We start from the raw sequence: 19,083 nt of genomic DNA, 5'->3' as shown, positions 1-19,083 counted from the left end.
TTCAGAGCATTCTCTGTAAACCCAAAAGATGGTTATGTGGGGGAAATCCCAGCAGAGCCGCAGGTTCTGAAATACTCTGAGCAGCGTATGGCACCAGTCACTTAAATCAGCTCTCTTCTCCACTTTCATGCTCAGTCTGAATTTCAGCAAGTGGCCTTGGCCATACCCATTTGCCTAAACCCGTTGAGTTGCTGTTAACGAGCAGTTGAACAGGTACAGCTAGTGAAGTGGTCAGTGAGTGCATATTTTCATTTTTTCCAGTGATTCTGAAATCATCCCCATCCCCAACAGCAATCCAACAAGCAGGAAACCTCAGAGGACTCATAGTTCTCAGCTCACAGCGATTATTTGTCCAAAATATAAATACAATGAGACATTTCAGGACTGAAAACAAGATTAGGTGTGAATCAGGACAAATCAACAGCAACTGTGCTTTTTTTTCTCTTTTATTTAAAAAGGAAAATAACAAATGTAAATAAAAAAATACATGTTTTTGAGCTCAGCATAAGAATAGAAAAAACGGGAAAACCTGGTGCAACGGCTGCACAGGTGCTGAGATTTAATCCCTCGCTAAAGCAGAAAAAAACCCCCAACTCAGCACACTGAAACCTGATTTAAAATATATGTACAGTATAAAAAGAAATGAGTACACCACTCTTTAATATCACCTAAATGTCAGCTCATGTGAAAGAGACAAAACCAGCTATAGTTAAAGCACCGCAAATGAAAAACTCAGTGCAATGGTAACCAATTAAAATGTGACTGAGCAGCAAATAGAGAACTGTCAGGTTAAAGGTCGTTTAATGTTCAATCGGATAAACATCCACTGGAATCTTCCTTGCTCGTCACGGTCACCTTACCCTTTCTAGACTCGGCCCAACTTTCACTTCACGAGCAGCGACACAAGAGAACAGACCACCTGTTGATTTCTCTCCAAGTGATCATTTCACACAGAAATGTAGCAGAAATCACAACACAGCTAATGTCCTTTCCCCCACATACGCACCAGAGCCCAAAAACCAAGCATTCGGATGCGACTGTGTCGGGTATGTGTCAAAGGTGTGCTTACTTCTTTTGCACAGAGTTTCTACTGTGAAGCGTCTTTTGTTTTGTAACGTAACAACTCTAACGGCATTCAAACTAATAGTAAAGTAATAATAACAAATTTAACATTAAAAAAAGTTCGCAGGGGTATACTCACTTCTGTTGTATGCTGTATCTAATACAGAATTATACATTCTAAAGAAAGGTACAGCTATCGAGTCCCAAAGGTAAACGAACGCTAGCAGCTTAACTAATCTCTTCTTAGGATAAACCTTTTGATTCACAAATGCAGCATGCTAAAAGAAATAATAATCATACAAAACAATATCGCCAGCTCAGGGCCACGACAAGATACAATGGATCATCACTACAGTGTATTATTTTCATCCCTGTGCTGGTGTTTGATTTTTGGTTTGTTCAAAGTCCCTGGTTCCCCGTTCAAACTCGAGAGTTAGTAAAGGGCGACACATTGCTGAGTATTTGTATTGCTGGAGAAAAGAGATGGACGTTGGCTACTTTGCATCTCCGGTCTTTAAGCTGGCACTCCACCAACTGAACACACATTCACTTATTTTACAATGTGAATCAACTCTGTTTCGGTTATGTTACGCATTTTATCCACTGTGAGCGATACTAGAACTAAAGCCCAATGTTTATAACCTTCTAAAAGTTCTCAAGCTGTTGAAATCACTCAGACGTTACAAATACAGAGTGAGACACGTCACTCTACCTTGTTTTTTTGTTGTTGTTGTTGTTGTTTTTTCCCCTCCTCCTGTGTCACTTTTGGGCTACCACGGAGAGAGAGAAAAAAAAAAAAAGAGTCACATACCAGGAGAGAACCCGGTCTACATCTCACATTTGATGTCCTGTAAATGTTATATTAATATTTTTCACCGGGTAGAATTTAAAAACTACCACTCACACAAATGTACATATACACACAAACACATATATTGTATGTACTCAACCTGCAGGCTATTAGTGGAGTCACATAACAATTCAAGGCCCACCCCAACATGCTCTGGATTTCATTTTACTCTTGGGATCCATGTTGACCAACAGCAAAGGAACAAACAAACAAAACAAATAAGGTTTCTCCCACACTGGCATATTTTCAGACAGGCTGGTCATAAATCTGGTTCTATGATTTCTGATCTGTTTGTTTAACCAAAAGAAGAAAGAAAAGAAAGCAAAATCCTAACGGGCTCATGATTTACTAATAACATGGAAGAACACATTCACGTGTCGTTTGGTAAATAAGAGAAGAGACTCATGACAAAAAATGGGCTGATAGGTCATTCATCCTGATTCACAGACCAGCAGAGCCCTCTGAGTCTGCGTTTAAGCCAGCACACATTATTTGGGATGTGACACCTGAAAAACTGAGGCCCTGAGCATCCAAGATGACACACAGAAAGAAAGTTTGGGTCGGTCATAAGGTCGGCAGCCAGCCAACCACTCGCACGGCATTTATAAAATTAAAACCAGTGGAAGTGAATCTGCTGAAGACCAAACAATCCACCCCCTAGCAGAGTCAAAGCGGGCTGATTGGTCAGCCTTGTCCACTTTGCAACGTCAGTGGAGAGACGGGGAAGAAGGGCATCAGTGGAAATAGGCTCGATAGCAGGCGAAAGCACTGAGAGCCAGCGCTGTGCACAGGCACACTTTGGTTAGTAGTGGGGACCAAGTCCCCGGCATGGGAGAGTTTTCCTTTGGCTGCTGCTCAGATTTGTTCGGAAAGGAGGTATCATCGTGGATCTCCAAATGGCCGTCGGACTGAGCAACACCGTCACGAGCGTGCTGGAGGTCAGCAGCAGGCTGGGAGTCAGCAGCTGGCATCCTTTTTCGAACTTTTTCTGAGGAGCTGAATGAGAAACAACGAAGGTTCAGATGAGAAAATAATTCTTTTTTTTTTTTACTTCTTTTTTTTTCCACAGAAACATGGACTTCCTTGCTAGCTGAAATTGGAAGATTAGTTTTTGAGAGAAAAGAACAAACACAAAAACAACAAACAAACAAAAACACAACAACGTACTAACTTTACCTTTTTTTGACCTCATAAAGTCCAATCAGTTACGTGGGGCATAAGGATTTCATTCTTTTCAAATATGAATGAAATTTCGAGTAATGAGGTCAGCATATGTACAAAGAATCACTGTGAGCAAAACATCCTTTTGATTAGTGGTACTTATTCTAAATTTATGTATTTAAAATGTTTACGAAACCTTTTCAAAATTACAAATTCACAACAGAATGTGAAGAAATAATCACTGTGACCTTGTATTCACAAAGTATTGTATTGAAAAGATATCATTTTTAACTCTACGTGAAAAAGGGCCACGCTGTACCTTTCTGTAATACCACATGTGCCACAAGATGGTGCACTGAGCCTGGGTAAAATTTATTTAACCAAGATATCAAGTATCAAGACTAATCTTGATTCATGATACAGAGTTTTTGCACAGTTGGAAATGCAGTGTGAAGGATTTTGGGTATGCAACCTACACAGATGTGCTTGTGTAAAAACAACAACAACCAAAAAAAAAAAAAAAAAGTAGGTGTACAGGGATGATGGTGTGCATAGGTCGCATGCTTATTGATTGATAAGTATGCCTGAACAGGAAGAGTTAACATCATAGAGCGAGAAGGGCCAAATAAAACAAGTGATAAAAGGGTGGCATGAAAAGCACAAACGGAGGCTGCACTGGACAATTTTCATTGGTTTTAAAACCCTTTGTTAGAGAGTAGTCCACAGAGCAGTTGTTTGTGACACTGCCCCCTGCTGAGAGTAAACAGCTACAGCTAGACAACAATCTGCAAGGTTGTACGTAGGCTGTAGGCCCTGTAAGCATCAGCACACACCTGTGGCATCTTAACACACCCACTGGTGAAATGCTTCCCTCGGATGGAGCAAGTCGATCACGAATCAACAGAGAGCTTTCTGTAGTGTCTGTTAAATACTTAAAAGCCGTGTATTTAATTTTAGGAATTCAACACCTCATATTTCAAACTGCACTCTATTTAATTATGTTTCCTGGCCTTTCTGCTCCACGGAGCTATGAGCTTTAGAATCAACACTGACACACGATCCTGTTTTCCTAACAATATTAGATAAACTCAAACAAAACGTGATCTGGATGATTACCCCAGACTGTAGGTCTCTGTTGCTCGGATGATCTCTTCAGGGAAAAAGGACGGCTCTGCTTTGCCATTCTGAGGGTCTCTGGGAGGAGGAAGAGGAGGAGGAGGGGTGAACTCGGGAGGATCATCTTCCTCGTTGGACTGCGCTCTCCATGACTCCTTGAAGAGGGGAAAAAAAATAAAAATAGCTAAAATAATAGATTTCAAATCGATAGATATTGCAGCATGTTTTGGTTTTGTTTCTTTTTTTAGAGGGGACCTTTCATCAACAGAGACTCCAGTTTACCTTCATTATATTGTGCATGTTCCTTTATATTTATTATATTATATCAGTCTAATCACAGTATGCTTCTTAATTATTATTATTATGTTTCTTATTACCAGTTAAATGAGAACATTAAACTCAGTGCATTTATTTTTATGGTTTCTCATAACTGACAAAACAAAACCCGTTTATAAAAAACAGACACAGGCTTTGAACTCCAAGTCAAATGAACCACCCACACACACACACGACCAAGTAGTGATTTCTAACATTCACTCTTAGGATGTTTATGTGCTTTATGTCAAAGGGTTGATTCTGTTCATCTGGACGTCTTATTTAAATGGCCTCCTTGACTCCGCGCTCCTCCCAGACCAGGATGTGTACATCCTGATCATTGAAAGAGTGTCCACTGGCCTGTAGGTGGAAATAGACTGCAGAGTCCTGGCCTGACGAGGTAGCTCTTCTGTGTTGTGCCATCCACTTTGCCAGAGGTTAGTTGGATTCCCCTATGTATAAATCATGGCAATCCTCCTGGCACTTAACAGTGTACACTACATTACTCCGTTTGTGTCGGGGGACCCGATCCTTGGGCTGGGCCAATTTTTGGCGCAGTGTGTTTTGGAGTTGAAGCCATGGAGACGCAGTGTTTAGAAAAAAATGCGTCTCAACTGTTCCGATACTCCTGACACATAAGGGATCACTAAGGGTTTTTGCTTAGGCAGCAGTTGTCCTTCTCTCCTGGATCAGCTGGAGCTTTCTTTAGGCGCCTTTGCACCTTTGACAAATGTCCAGCTGGGATAACCACATTTACTCAGAGCCTTCCTGAAGTGATGTTCTTCTGCTTCTCTGGCCGCTCTGTCTGTGGGGATGGTGTTTGCTCTGTGTTGTAGCGATTGACAGAATCAACCTTTTGGGATTTACTTACCTGGATGATTGAGCATGCATCAAGACATTTGCTTTATGATGTTAAAGATGACCTATAATCCATTTTCTCACTCTATCCACTTTGTTAGAAACACCTTGCTAGGAAGGACCTCTTGTGCCTTCAGAAATGCCTTGATTCTTCATGGCATAGATTTGACAACTTTCTGGAATTATTTCTCCATACGGAGATGACAGCAACCACAGATGATTGTGTGGAAAAATCCCAGTGGATCAAAAGTTTCTGAAATATTTAGACGAACAACATTCAAAGTAATTTAAAACCACCTTTCTGCACATTCTGATTCTCAGCTTAAACCTCAGCAGGTCGCCTCGGCCATGTCTACATGCCTAAATGCATCAAATTGCTGCCATTTGATCGGCTGATTAGATATTTTTGTTAAGAAGTGGGTGAACAGATGTACCTAAAGATGTTGTCAGTGAGCGTACACACTGGTACAATGAGGGGATATACTTGTATGGTCATCTCAGTGGGAATCCGGTCTTTAAGTGATGACGTGGTGAATCCTGCTTCCAGCCCCAAACTACTGTGCGTTTAATAAGGCTTTTGTGTTTTTTACATATTCTAATGCTTTGTATCTTGTTTTATTTAATCTCAACAAGCCCCTAAAAACAGTCAGTGATCGTATTGTGTGATGGATTATCTCAGTTGTTCTCCCGACTGAAGTTCAGTCCGTTTACAGCATCCTGCCATGTGATTGCATTTGTCCCGGACCTTCGGGAACCCTCACGTTAACTTTTGAGTGGAAAAAAGTTAGCGTTCATCCTCCAGCTTCACTGTTTATATTATGCTCACATAGCTGTGTCGCTAGTGATCACATAGCACATCAAACCATCAAGCCAAACTTCAGTAACCCTACAAACGTCACTGCTGTTTACTTTCCTGTCTTCAATTGTTTCATAAATCTCTCAGTCAGAACATGGTATATTATATTTAGATGCAAACTAGCGAGCTAACTTCCTGATAACTTAGAACTCCATTAAATTTCATAAATTCAGTTTTCATGGATGCCTGGAAGTTAAACTTAATCGTTACACCTGGTAGAGCAACAACGCTGATCATTTTAATAAAGATGAACGGATTTAGACAGTTTTTAACTCTCAGTGATGCCGCAGTGATCGCTGGACTTAGGGACCTGCAGCAGAGTTTGGGCTCTGGCACGGCTAATGACGTCAGACTTAAAGACTGGATAGCTCCACCGCGATACGCTTTACCAGTGACAGCTAATCAAATGAAAGATGGATTAAGGGGAGCAAGAAACTAAAACAGTTTGTTTCAGAGAGCAGATAAACTGAAGCTTTGGACTAAGGTCCAGTATAACATTAAAAAACAACAACAACAATAAAACAATAACTTAAATTCTGAAGCAGGTAAAGTTACTCTCATAGCCCTCCAAACATAAAAATATAAAAGGTGGATATTGGTATAGCATTTAATGAAAAACAGACAAACCAAGTAAAATTTGTGCATTAAGAGGACAGAGCAGAAACGAGAGGAGGGACTTGCCTGCACGGAAGTATCTCCCTTGATGTACTTGGCACCTTCAATTATAGCCAGGTAGGAGAACCGAAGCTGATCTGCAGTCTGAATCAAGCCCGTTCGATAGCGTCGCATCTCCAGCAGCACATCGCGAATACGAACTGAAGACGGGTCTTTACGTAGGGACATCTACACACAGCAGCAAAAACATTCAATACAGACGTTTCTGACGTCCTCTGTAAGGTGTGCAAGAGCGTACTGACTTCTGTCACACTAGCAAGAAAATAAATAAATAAACAAAACTGTATGTGCTTGTACTTGAGAACAATGAGTGAGCTACCAGAGGTTTCAGCCACTAAACTGTAAAGACAACTTAAGCCAATAGATTTAGGCACACGAATAAATAAGAGCAGCTATCACCAACAAAATATACTTCTTTAAAATAACAAAAAACTGTAAAATTAAAAGACTAATCACTTGAAAACAATAGAAAAACTATAAATAGAAGCAAAATGCTCCTAATTTCAAGATCAGGACCTAGACTGAAAGGCAGGTAAACACAGGAATTTTGAAAATATGTTTATAAATACTAATACTGGAGCACACCTAATAAGATTCAGCAGGCTGTTCTAGCAGCTTGAAATACTTAACCTGAGGGTGGCCTTTGAAAAAAAAAAAGAAGAAAAAAAGAAAAAGAAATCACCTCTTCAACCAACTAAAAGCCAATGTAACGACCTCAGTGCAGGTGTTCTATATTTGATTTATTTATTTTTGTTTTTTTAAATACAGCTGCATTCAGTAACTGATTTTTTTTTCCCTTTCTTTTCAAAGATTCCTCTGAGCAGAGTTTCAGTACAACCAGCCAGGTAGAAATAAACGCGTGGATGGTTTTTTCAGCATCTCCCTGGAATAAAAAGCTTCTAACCTTTATAAAACTTCTTAAATGATTAAAAAAAAAATTAAACTGGGCTGCTGATGTGGTTCTAAAAGTGAGGTCTGCAGTAAGGTCTGCACGAATTTGGACAATGACACTTTTTTTTTCTGCACAACAGTGGATTTCAGTCAATATATTACTGAAGTTCAAACTTTCAGCTTTAATTCAACATTAATGCAATACTCTTATTAAATTGACTTTTTAGGAATTAGACATTTTGATACAGTTTCCCATTTTTAGAATCTAAAAAAGTAATTGGGCAAACTAACAACTTTAAATATTTTTTTTTTAACACAACCTAACCATATGTCCAATTTCTAACCAGGTGTTCCAACAAGACAGCTTAGACAACTAATTTGTTCTAATGGATTCCCATTATCTTAGCACATTTCATCTGAAAATCAAGTGTTGTTCTAGCACTACAGCTTCTCAAGAAAAGGTTGCGTTAATTTCCTGTGCAAATGTCAGTCTCCTAGGAGATTAAATTTGTTATTATCATAACTTCCTAAGAACAGAGTTTGTACACACCAACAAGAGGCAGGTGTCCACGAGGCAAAAGGTCCCAGAGCGCCCAATTCCAGCACTGCAGTGCACCACCACTGGTCCCTGGTCTGAATTCAGACAGCCCGACTCTCGCACCTTGAACAGGAAGTTGAGGAAAGATGCAGGAGACTCCGGCACCCCAAAGTCGGGCCAGGTCGTGTAGTGAAAATGCAGAATCTCACGAGTCTCTTGAGTCTGCAGAGAAAGATTGGAGAGAAAACATGTAGGAGAAATGAAAAACTCAAAACAAAGTGCTGATTCCAAACTAAACCTGGATGTAGGGTAGAATACCATGTGGTGCAAATTCCTCTTTTATAAATTATCACAAGCATGACGTTCATGTTTTTTTGTTTTTTTTAATCTGTGAATAAACAGACACTCCTTTTAATCATTAGCATGTTGGCACCACACATTAGTAGATGTGACAATTAAGCCAGCATCAAAGATGAAGTGCTGTTTCACCAAGTGTGAAATAGAGACTCGCTGGAGAGCCAAAAAGGAAGTGTATGTCATTTGTTGCTGTCAGTTCTTGAGTCTTACACAGAACAGTAACCAGTGGAGGAAAAATAAAAACAGAGGCTACACAGTAAAAGACCCTCACAGAGAAAAACAACAACAACAACAGAGGACTAGAAGCAAAAGCAAAAGCAGCTCATTAGAAAGTAGACCATTTCTCACAGTTTCAAATATTTATAGCGCCTACAATTGCCTAAAAACAACAACAACAAAAAAAACTAGTACAGTAAATCTAGTGATCAAATCCACTACAGGGGGTATATAAAGACAAGCCCTGTGAATTTGCCGTTTTTTTGTTAACTCTGGCCTGATTCTTCATTTCCACTTCACCGTCAGGCTTGACTTCTTCTTCTTTCTTTTTTTTTCCACTAATGATCTTGAGTATGAAAATTGTTCCTTTAAATTAAAATCTATGTTTACAAAGTTTTCACTTTTTTAAAGTTTTCTCATTTTCACTTCATCCCTTTTCTTTACACCAGTGTGTTTTTACCCAACCCTACAGTTTTACAACCATAACTCAGCAGGAAGACAACTTACACACAGATTTTCCAACTCCAGCTGACGGACGGTGTAATAAGATTTGATGTCTTCAGAGACGAGGGTGAGCTTGAAATTGGTGTCTTCGAAGATGGCATCTCTTTCCTCTCTCTCTGGCCAGTACTGGGCACACTTAATCTAAAATGACATGAAGGTACACATTACACGCTGGGTAACGGACAGCAGTGAGGTTCAAAGGTAAACAAGGTATGACGATACTAAAACATTGTGAGGACTCAAACAGCTGCTTACAGAGCCTTTCTCTATGACCCGGTTCAGCATCACTACACCACGGGTCCTCTGCTCCCACACCATTTCCCAGAAATGGCCACATGTACTTGGTAGGGGTCCCTAAAAAGGAAGTACAGCACATTTGTTATATAAAAGGCAGGAAATAATATTTTTAGTGTAACAGAACACAATAAAACAGTATCTATTTAAAGAGCTTTCCGAGGCATCTGATTATTATTATTTATTCATTTATTTTTAAGACATTTGGTCTTCAGCATAAACACTCTTGCCCTGAAATTTCCTACAGAGGGAGACTGCAGTATGTTTATCCTTTGCGTAACTTCTTTGGATCAAAAACTGATCTAATCTACATTATAAACTCCTAAAAATAGCCTGGAAATATAGACGCAATTTTGAGTGCTGTTTGTAAATACATAACATTGTATAAGCTCTGTGTATTGCAAACAAACTGTCTTGTAATACAGTTTTGTTGTAATTGCATGGCTGGGAGAGGAAACATGATCACTCCTGTCTAATACACTTCTTTGAATGTTGCCAAATCAGCTTTGACCCAAAGCCACCGAAGCTACCCTCCATTATCAGCTCAAAGATGCCAGCTGCAGATCAGTTCAGTCCCAGTTCCTGCTCAGTTCCTTCTGCCTTGTCACCAGTTCATTGTCTGTCCGGCATTAGTACCAGCAGGGATCATCCCCAAGCTTTGCCCTGTGCTTTGACTTGGACACTTTGGGTCTTTACATTTGCCCATTTCCAATGTGTGCACTATGAAATGTGGAGCATTTACCAGCTTAATATATTGGTATTGTTAGTAAATAACTGACAATATTTGCTTCACAAAGTGCTTTAAAAGTTTTGCTTTCTCAGTGCGAGAAGGAATAAAGACATTTTAAATGCTTTTGGCAACTGATTTAACTTTATGTGGGGTTTTTTTTTTTTTAAATCAATCTTCAATGAGCTTTGTTTCTCTCTCTATGGTTACGACCTGTGGGTAGTAGATCAAAAAGGCAGAAAGTCAAAGCTCTAAAGGATGTCTGGGCTCAGCCTCAGAGACAGTATAAAGAGAGTGGCTATGCAGGAGGGGCTCAGGGTAGAGCCAGTGCTCCTCAGGCAACTGACCAGGAGTTCTCCTGGCACCTCATAGGTGAGTTGTTTCAGGAAGGTCCTCCAGGGTGAAGAAGCCCCAGCAAACCCAGGACACCTTTTAAAGATTGTATCCCTTGGTTGGCAATACCTCAGTTTTTGCCCAGAAGAGCGTCTGCTGACATTGCTGCCTCTTTGACTTGGAGCCACATAAACAGCAGAACAACACAATGGTATATTCATGTCCACTTGGCTGAACCCAACAGCAGCAGGATAAAAAACAAAAACCTGAGGCACAGGACAAGTTGAATGAAGACCAAAGCAGCACTTGTGCCTGCAATTGTGACTTCATCTCAGCAAGTATAACGAGCCCTAATGTCAAAGTGTTTTCCCAGTGTCACTCTAACCAGAAGGTCAACTCATTGATGCTGAGGATGACTTAAAAGTGATAAAACATGATAAACCTCGACTGAGGTTAGAATGAGGGTGGAATGAAAAGAAACCCCTTCATCGTTTAAAAGCACAACAAACAAAAGGATTCTAAATTTATCATAAAAGCCAAATAAAAACCTCAAGAAAACGGTGTCAGCAGAAACTAAGAATTATGACCTTCATAAAGGGAGGACTTCATGCTGAGTTATTGCATTAGAGTGGCCTCGTCTTTAGCTCTGTGTGCCTAACAAACTAATAACTCATATTCATTTTAAAAATGCTGCAGACAAGGACCTAAAATAAGGCGTAACTATAAAATACAAGATATTATGGTCATTAGGCCAACCAGGAAACTATATTATCTTATACAATCAGAAAATACTGACTTAAAGGTTTGGATTTTTCTGTCATTGTCTCTCTGAATTAGAGGAAATAATGAATTTTCAGTGCTGAATCTTTTCTACACTTACCTGAGTAAGGATATAGTTCCTCCGTGCCTCTTCTACTGTTATTAGGCTGGCATTAATGTAGTCATTTGTACCTAACTGCAGACGTATTCTGCTGTGATCAACTGAGAAGAGAAAAAACAAAAAAGAAATATGAAAATATGCATATGACCTTTTTTTTTTTTTTTTTTTTTTTTTTTTTTTTTAAATGCCACAACCCACCAGGGACTAAAAATGCAGTTCTCAAACCAAAACAGCTGTAGGGAACACTTAACAAGCATCTTCATACAAACTAAAGATGTTTACTATTGTGAGATTAGCTATTTACGATTTCCAGTGAAATAACCTTTTAGGTAAAAGGTTAGCAGTATAAAAAACTTTCAGGTTCCTCATTTTCATATCTGGTAAAGGGGAATAAGAAAACCCTTGTTGGTATTTACGGTAACTATTTGCAACTTGGTCTGAGAAAAAAAATTTTGCATGGCTTATTGAGTGTGAAAAAGAGGAAACTCTGGTGTTCAGCTGTTAGTTCAGGATGTTTGTAGAAAGTTCATCGCAACCTGACTATCTGCTGAAGCTGACATGAGGCTTTCAGTTGTTGCAAAGTCTCCAGCAGTAAAAAGATTTTGAGAAGAGGTCAGCGTGACCTGTGAGAAGATAATCACGAGAGGAAGTGCACTAGACCCATTTTAAATGCCAAACTGTTATAGAAAATGAAAACAAACAAGCAAGAAAACAAAACAAACAAACAAAGACATTGATGATCAAAAAAATACATATTGGAAAAAAAATTGGTATCTTTGTGTTCTTTGAGTCAGCAGCAAGAGGGAAACTTCCAGAGCTGAAAACAAAGAAGTGGCAAAAACTGCAGATCCTCTAGAGACCACCTGAGGTTGACTCTAAAAGCAAATAATTCCCACAAGACTCCCCTGTTAAAACACCCAAATTTACAGCATTAAAATATATATTTACAACTTGGTGTAGAAAAAAAAAAAAGAGGAAACTCATTCACTTAGATAAGTGAGTTATTGAGTTAGCTTAGTCATTGCATTGATTGACAAGTGTATTTACATGTAGCTGATGTACGCCTCCACTAACTGCAGTCACTGAGCTTTTTTAAATGGAGATCATTTGACTAATAACTAATGTGTGATACAAACTAGTCACAAAGTTTGTGCTCCTTTTTGGTGAGTGTTTACTGCTACTGTATTAATTAACAGTTCATTGATTCTGCTAAAAAAAAAAAAAAAAAACTGTACCTGTAACCTCAGCCCTTCACCCTTTCATCCATATAAGGTCAACTCTGGCTCCCCAAAAATCATCATAGCATTATGATGGTGGCAAAACTCTAACTTTAAAGCTTCAAAATTCAGCTTTTATCCACATGCACCTTTAACATTGTGTATGGTCACCAAACTGCCAGTAAGAATATATTTTAGATACACAGATTTATATCCTGAAGTAACAGCACAATATCCAGCACACAGCTTGTAACAGTACCAAAATTTTGGTCAAAGACACCAGTAAGTCCCAATGAGGGCAACACTGCTAATGAAATCAAGCTCACAAAAAACAGTGGCTCCTTTAAGATTTTTAAGCTATATCCTCAATTCAGAAAAAAAAAAAAATTTCTGTTAATATTTATGAATGAATTGTGCATCAGTATATACACTCACTTTTTATGTAAAATACAAACAAATAGGAGCTGTGTGATTATGGATAACCATATATTAATTAGGGCTGGGCCATATTATACCGTTCACGGTAATACCGGTATAATGTTAGGCAACGATAGGAAAATGAAATATCGCGATAGAATGGGAGTAAAACGCGCATGCGCGGTGCCTTTGTTTTCATACGCACATGGCCAATTGTTGAGTGAAACAGATGAACCAGAATTGGTTTGTAAAAATGGTGCAACTTCCGTGATGTGGAACTGGTTTGGTGTTTGTCCGTCAGATACACAACAAAGCACATTTTTTTGCAGAACATGCAAGCGGCCGTTGTTATTGTCATATTTGTCGGACTAAGATGCTCTTAAATCTGGGAGTAATCTGGGTCCTAAACTCCGTATACTTCAGGTCAAACAACACTGCAGCATCACTTAGAGTTAAAAACTGTCTAAATTCTTTCATCTTTAATAAAACGATCAGCATTGCTGCTTTACCAGGTGTAACTATAAAGTTTAACTTCCAGGCATCCATGAAAACAAAAGTTATTACATTTAACGGAGTTAGAAGTTAGCAGGAAGCTAGCGGAAGTTAGCTCGCTAGTTTCGCTAGTTACCTAAGCATGATATTGCATGTTCTAACTGAGAGATTTCTGAAAAAAATCAAACGTACAGCTCTGCTATCACTTCCAACATAAATGAAGACAGGAAACTAAACAGCAGTGATGTTTGTAGGGTTACTGAAGTTGGGCTAGCTGGTATATAATGATGTGCTACGTGATCGCTAGCGACACAGCTATGTTAGCATAACATAAACAGTGAAGCTGGAGGACGAACACTAACACTTTTCCACTTATAAAAGTTAACGTGAAGGTTCTTCATGGTTAGAGACAAATGCAATCGCATGGCAGGATGCTGTAAACGGACCAAACTTCAGTCAGGAGAACAACTGAGATAATCCATCCACAATGCGAGGTTAGTCATTAATATACTGCAACAACATGGGAATAGAGCAGCTGCCAGAGAATTCAACATTAATGAATCAATGGTACAGAAGTGGAGGAAGCAAGAAGAATGAGTTTAATAAAGTTTGATTTATCTGACTGCTTTGTTTCGCTTAATGTGCCTTATAATCCCGTGCACCTTATGGTCCGAAAAATGCATACTGCACACTGCAGTTTAATGTTGCAAAGCACCTCTTTTTAACTTCAGTGGATATTATACATGGTTATGCTCAGGATATGTCAGCCCATTTCTACTGGAAATGCCTTTTGGTTAAACTTTCAGCAAGGAATTTGCATTTGCACTGTTAAATTTTTATAAAGCTTTAATGTACATAAAAACCAGCTTCTTGTTTATGTGAAAATAAATGGAAGGTTGTCTTTTTGCACTAGTAATGTTGTGGAGTTGTATTTTGTCTCGCATCAATTATAGGGGGGCAGGGATAGCTCAGTGGGGGCAGGGATAGCTCAGTGGGGGCAGGGATAGCTCAGTAGGTAAAGTGGTCGCCCCATGATCGGGAGGTTGGCGGTTCGAATCCACTTACCGGCTACCCTGAGGTACCCCTGAGCAAGGTACCGTCCCTACACACTGCTCCCCGGGCGCCTGCTTAGTGGGCTGCCCACTGCTTCACTGAGTGAATGGGTCAAATGCAGAGAAAAACAAGTAATTTCCCCATGGGGATCAATAAAGTATCTATTATTATTATTATTATTATTATTATTATATCGTCGGTTATATCGTTATCGCAAATTTTCAAATATATATCGTGATAAATATTTTTGGCCATATCGCCCTGCTCTAATATTAATAAGATAAGCATTTCCTCTATTTCCTCTCTTTTTTGTTTCTGTGTTTGCTTTTTATTTCACCATTTATTTCAACGCTTAAAAAATAAATGATACTAAAAGCATTGCTGGGAAAAAAAAACAACTTAATTTCCCCTTTCCCTGATCTTACCCTGTGTAGCTGTTTTTGAGACACTCAGTAATAAATTAGCTGGAAACACTACGCCAGTCAGAGTGATGCAAGGCTGTTTCTATTGCGCAACACTACCTTCACTTAACTTCAAACTGATATTACAGTTCTTGTACCTACTGAAACTCCAGCCAGCTTAGGTATTTATATAATGCTGCATAATGCTGTGACTTCACCACAGATGTTTAAACATAATAAATAGGAGATTATAGACCCTTCAACACTGCGGGTAGAGTACCAAGCAAAGAGACCCACAGTGGCATTCACTTAACCTTCAAGTATTCAAATGAGGTTGCATTATCACCCCAGCTGTATATTTATATGTGCCTTTGTGATATTTTGAATCAGAAAAAGGTTCCTACCATGACATGACATTTGCCAGTCCACAACTTTTCATAGTTTCTTACACGAATAACCCCTTTGGTGTGGCAAAGATAGTAGCTGTGTGAAAATGTGAGCATGTTGTTTTTTAAAACATAACAGTGTTTGATTTTATTGTAATTTTCCACTTCTACTTACTCACTTTAATGTTTTGCAATGAACCACAGTTCACAGAGGCAGAGCAAGATTCAGAGATATCCTGAAGCACATGTGGTTTGATAACTGAGCAACCAGAGCTGGCAGGCAGGACACAAACAAATCTGCTACTTTCAGGGGCATTTAGACAACGTTTCTACTGCAGTTACCCAAATACTGTATCCCCGTGACCAACCTCTGTCTGCATGGTGCTAGCTTTAAGAGGCAGGTGAAGTTTTAGGTAATGTATCCCTTTTACAGCAGGTTTGGTATAAATACCTGGCATAACCGTGATGCTTAAAATCACTGAAAACCCTAGTTAATTACATGAAAACATTTTCAAATATCTGCCCTAGATAAATGAAACCAGTATATGAGTATATAATGAGGTCCTAAATGTAATTTTAGTGGCTACAACACCTTGAGAGTTGTGGGAATATTTAAGTATTTCAGACTCTGCAGTCCAGCACACTGAGGCAAGCAAAGACAAACTTACACGGGCTAACGTCTCTGTATCGATTCCGAGTCTTGTTTTCAGGTGATTTGGCAACCTTACAAGGGAATTCACTCGACTGCTGCCGAATCTCCTGTAACAGAATAAAAGGAGGAAAACAAGCATTAAAGCAGAGTTTTGGTGTTTTCGCAGGGTTTTTTGTTTTGTTTTGTTTAAAAAAAACAAAAGAAACATCCACTCCACATTAAAAAGCTCTGAGTGTGACTGCTGTATTCTTTAAGACAAACAAACAAATAATGATGACATTCGCTGATGACCCTTTTACAATTTCCTCTAGCTATTTCAATAATAATCAGGATTATATTTGCCTCAATACGAACACTGTCAAAAGCTTGTATTTAGACTACCCTTTCTTAGGGTGGCTAATGAAATTTTAATTTAAATGTCAATTCTCATTTCCAACTATTATGAAAACAAGAAACAACATTCATTTTCATTGTTTTTATTGTTTTATGATATATATGTTCCAAGCCCACCTCTTCTGCTTTCACCTCTTCCTAAAATGTTTAAACACGCTGTTTAGTTCAGCTGCAGGCAGTATAACTGCAAGAGAGCTAAAGAGTGAGAGAAAAAGTTTCAAGGCATAGGTAGGGGAACCTGTGGAAGGATTTTTAATGGTTGACTGCAGCCGTTTCCAACTTTAGATCACTTAGGGCCTGTCACCCTATCTGCTTTTGGCAATGCTGAACAGTTTGCTGTCAGCTTCAGCTCTCTGTGGATCACCTTAGGCTGCGTTAACGGTTTCCCAAGAAGGCTATTACAGCCTTTCGCCCATCTGGACCCACAAACATCCCGTTATGGAAGCTATGGGCTTGTAGGGACCATCACCTGGTCTGGCTTTATAATCCAAAGCCCTGCCTACTGGATTTTTTTTTCTATTTTATTTGAATTATGTAACAGTTAAAGAAGATTCCATGTGAAAAAACAACAACAACACGGTTTTAACTTCAGCCACTGCATAATGTTTGTAAATAATAGAGAGATGATTGAGATTTGACTCACTGACCAATCATAGTCCATAACCTCACGTTCCACTGTTTCAGTTTATTCAATTTTCTTCAGCAGGGATGAATAACAAGACACGAGGGAGAAAACCAAAGTCCACAACAGGTCTGATTGTTTGATCACGACTGGATTATGAATAACAATTAAGCTCCATTAAGAGCATTTCCTGGCTCAAAACGAGCCTTTGGGGTGATTACATGAAGTTCGAGTAGCAGGTCAAATTTTCTTATACGCAGAAAGAAAGAAAAAAAAAACAGTACACTTCATATCATAAATGAGGAAGTGAATGCCTTCAACATGTTTGGCAGACAATGTACAGGCAATGTACAGAAAATATTTAATGTGTTGGTAAATGTTTTGAACAGTACTTTTGCTAGTTCACAAAAAAATTCCAAAGGGGTACTTCTAATTTTAAGTTTTAGGATATGGTCTTAAAGAATTAAAATAGAAGCTGTATGTTACATATAACAGACTAATGAATCCTTTATGTCATAGTATATTGGGAGAGGGGGATTCCTGGCTCAAAGCAGGTTTCAGTTGGGGTTTTTTTGTTTTTTTTGTTATTTGTTCTGTCAGTAATGTATTTTTTCTAAATTAACCCCACTGAAAACCCTTAACAATGCATTTAAATTTGAGTAAATCAAACCCCATTCAACAAAAATTACTAAATTTTATTTTATGAAAGGCTAAAACTTCTTTAGAACGTGGCTTCTTTAGAAAGTTTTTACAGAAAGGAAAGTTTCTACCATTATTGTGATGCATTTCCATTTGAATTGTTACCTATGGCATTTTACATCTCATGTGTATCATGGTATGGGAGCGATAAAACCGCGATACGATATTTTGGAGGTTTGTATCGTGATTTCACTCGGTTTCAGGTGTTATACCCCTATGTAATGTATTATAAACATTTATAATAACTATATTTAAGCCTCCGATTAACAGCGGAATGGAAATAGTGGACGAAACTGAGAATAAATCATTAAAAATAAGTTAGTACGTCCAAAAAAGTATGACGTCAGTCAGCGTTGAGCTGCTGCCTTTATACCCGAGCAGACGTATCAATCATCGGATAACTCCGAGCAGGAAGAACAGGCACTGAACTAAACACCAACACACTCATATAGCCAGAGAAACTATAGCTACCACCTCACTGTACGTAAGCTACACATTGACCTAACCAGCTTCAGCTACGGTCTGATTATTTCCACCTTAATTTGCCAAGAGCTCTTACCTGATAAATGGCGTTCCAGCTGCCGTTTTCATCGATTTCCCGAAATTCAGCTTCCATCGCTGACAGTCCAGCTGCCACTCACTCTCTCGTTGTTTAGCCTCCCGATACGAACAACCAAAAGTCCCCGAAGATTAAACAAATTTCAGTCAAACTATTTCGCGCAGTAGCTGGCAACTGGTCTGCCGCTGTTTTGTAATTCTCAGTGCGGCGGCATAGATTACCGTCTCGGCCTGCTCTTAGCGGAAACACGCCGCTAACTCCTCCTCCTGCTGTAGCTGCCGTCCTTGGGTGACCAAAAAAAAGAGAGCAGAATATATTTTTTTAAGAAATAAAATTCCTCCTGCGTTTCTCTGTGTGTCACTTTGGGTTTATAAGCCCCCGTCAAATCCGGATTTCACACTTTGTTTGCTTGAGACGGCTATTTTACTATTCCTACAGCGGCAGTTGAGACCGACCAGCGGGCATGCGCGGAAGGCATCTTGTTTCTGGAGCGAAACGCGTCTGGGCGGTCTCCTCGGGGAACGCGCACGTACACTCACGTAATGGTCTGTTTACGTCC

General features: G+C 39.2%; 1 protein-coding gene across 1 annotated transcript; it reads right to left on the bottom strand.

Annotated features, from left to right (window-relative positions):
* Positions 1–428: 428 nt before the first annotated feature.
* ptpn1 (protein tyrosine phosphatase non-receptor type 1) lies at positions 429–18,985 on the bottom strand. Its single transcript, XM_004546426.4, has 9 exons — positions 18,525–18,985; positions 16,268–16,358; positions 11,634–11,734; positions 9,655–9,753; positions 9,403–9,540; positions 8,335–8,544; positions 6,900–7,061; positions 4,190–4,344; positions 429–2,908 (listed from the first exon to the last, which is right to left on the bottom strand). The coding sequence occupies exons 1-9, from the start codon at positions 18,579–18,581 to the stop codon at positions 2,647–2,649; spliced, it is 1,275 nt and encodes a 424-aa protein (XP_004546483.3). The 5' UTR covers positions 18,582–18,985; the 3' UTR covers positions 429–2,646.
* Between the last annotated feature and the right edge of the window lie 98 nt (positions 18,986–19,083).

The sequence above is a fragment of the Maylandia zebra genome, linkage group LG20 (assembly GCF_041146795.1).
Source record: "Maylandia zebra isolate NMK-2024a linkage group LG20, Mzebra_GT3a, whole genome shotgun sequence".
NCBI lineage: Eukaryota > Metazoa > Chordata > Actinopteri > Cichliformes > Cichlidae > Maylandia > Maylandia zebra.
Note: the sequence above shows the minus strand (reverse complement) of the source record. Positions and strands in the feature narration are given on the sequence as shown.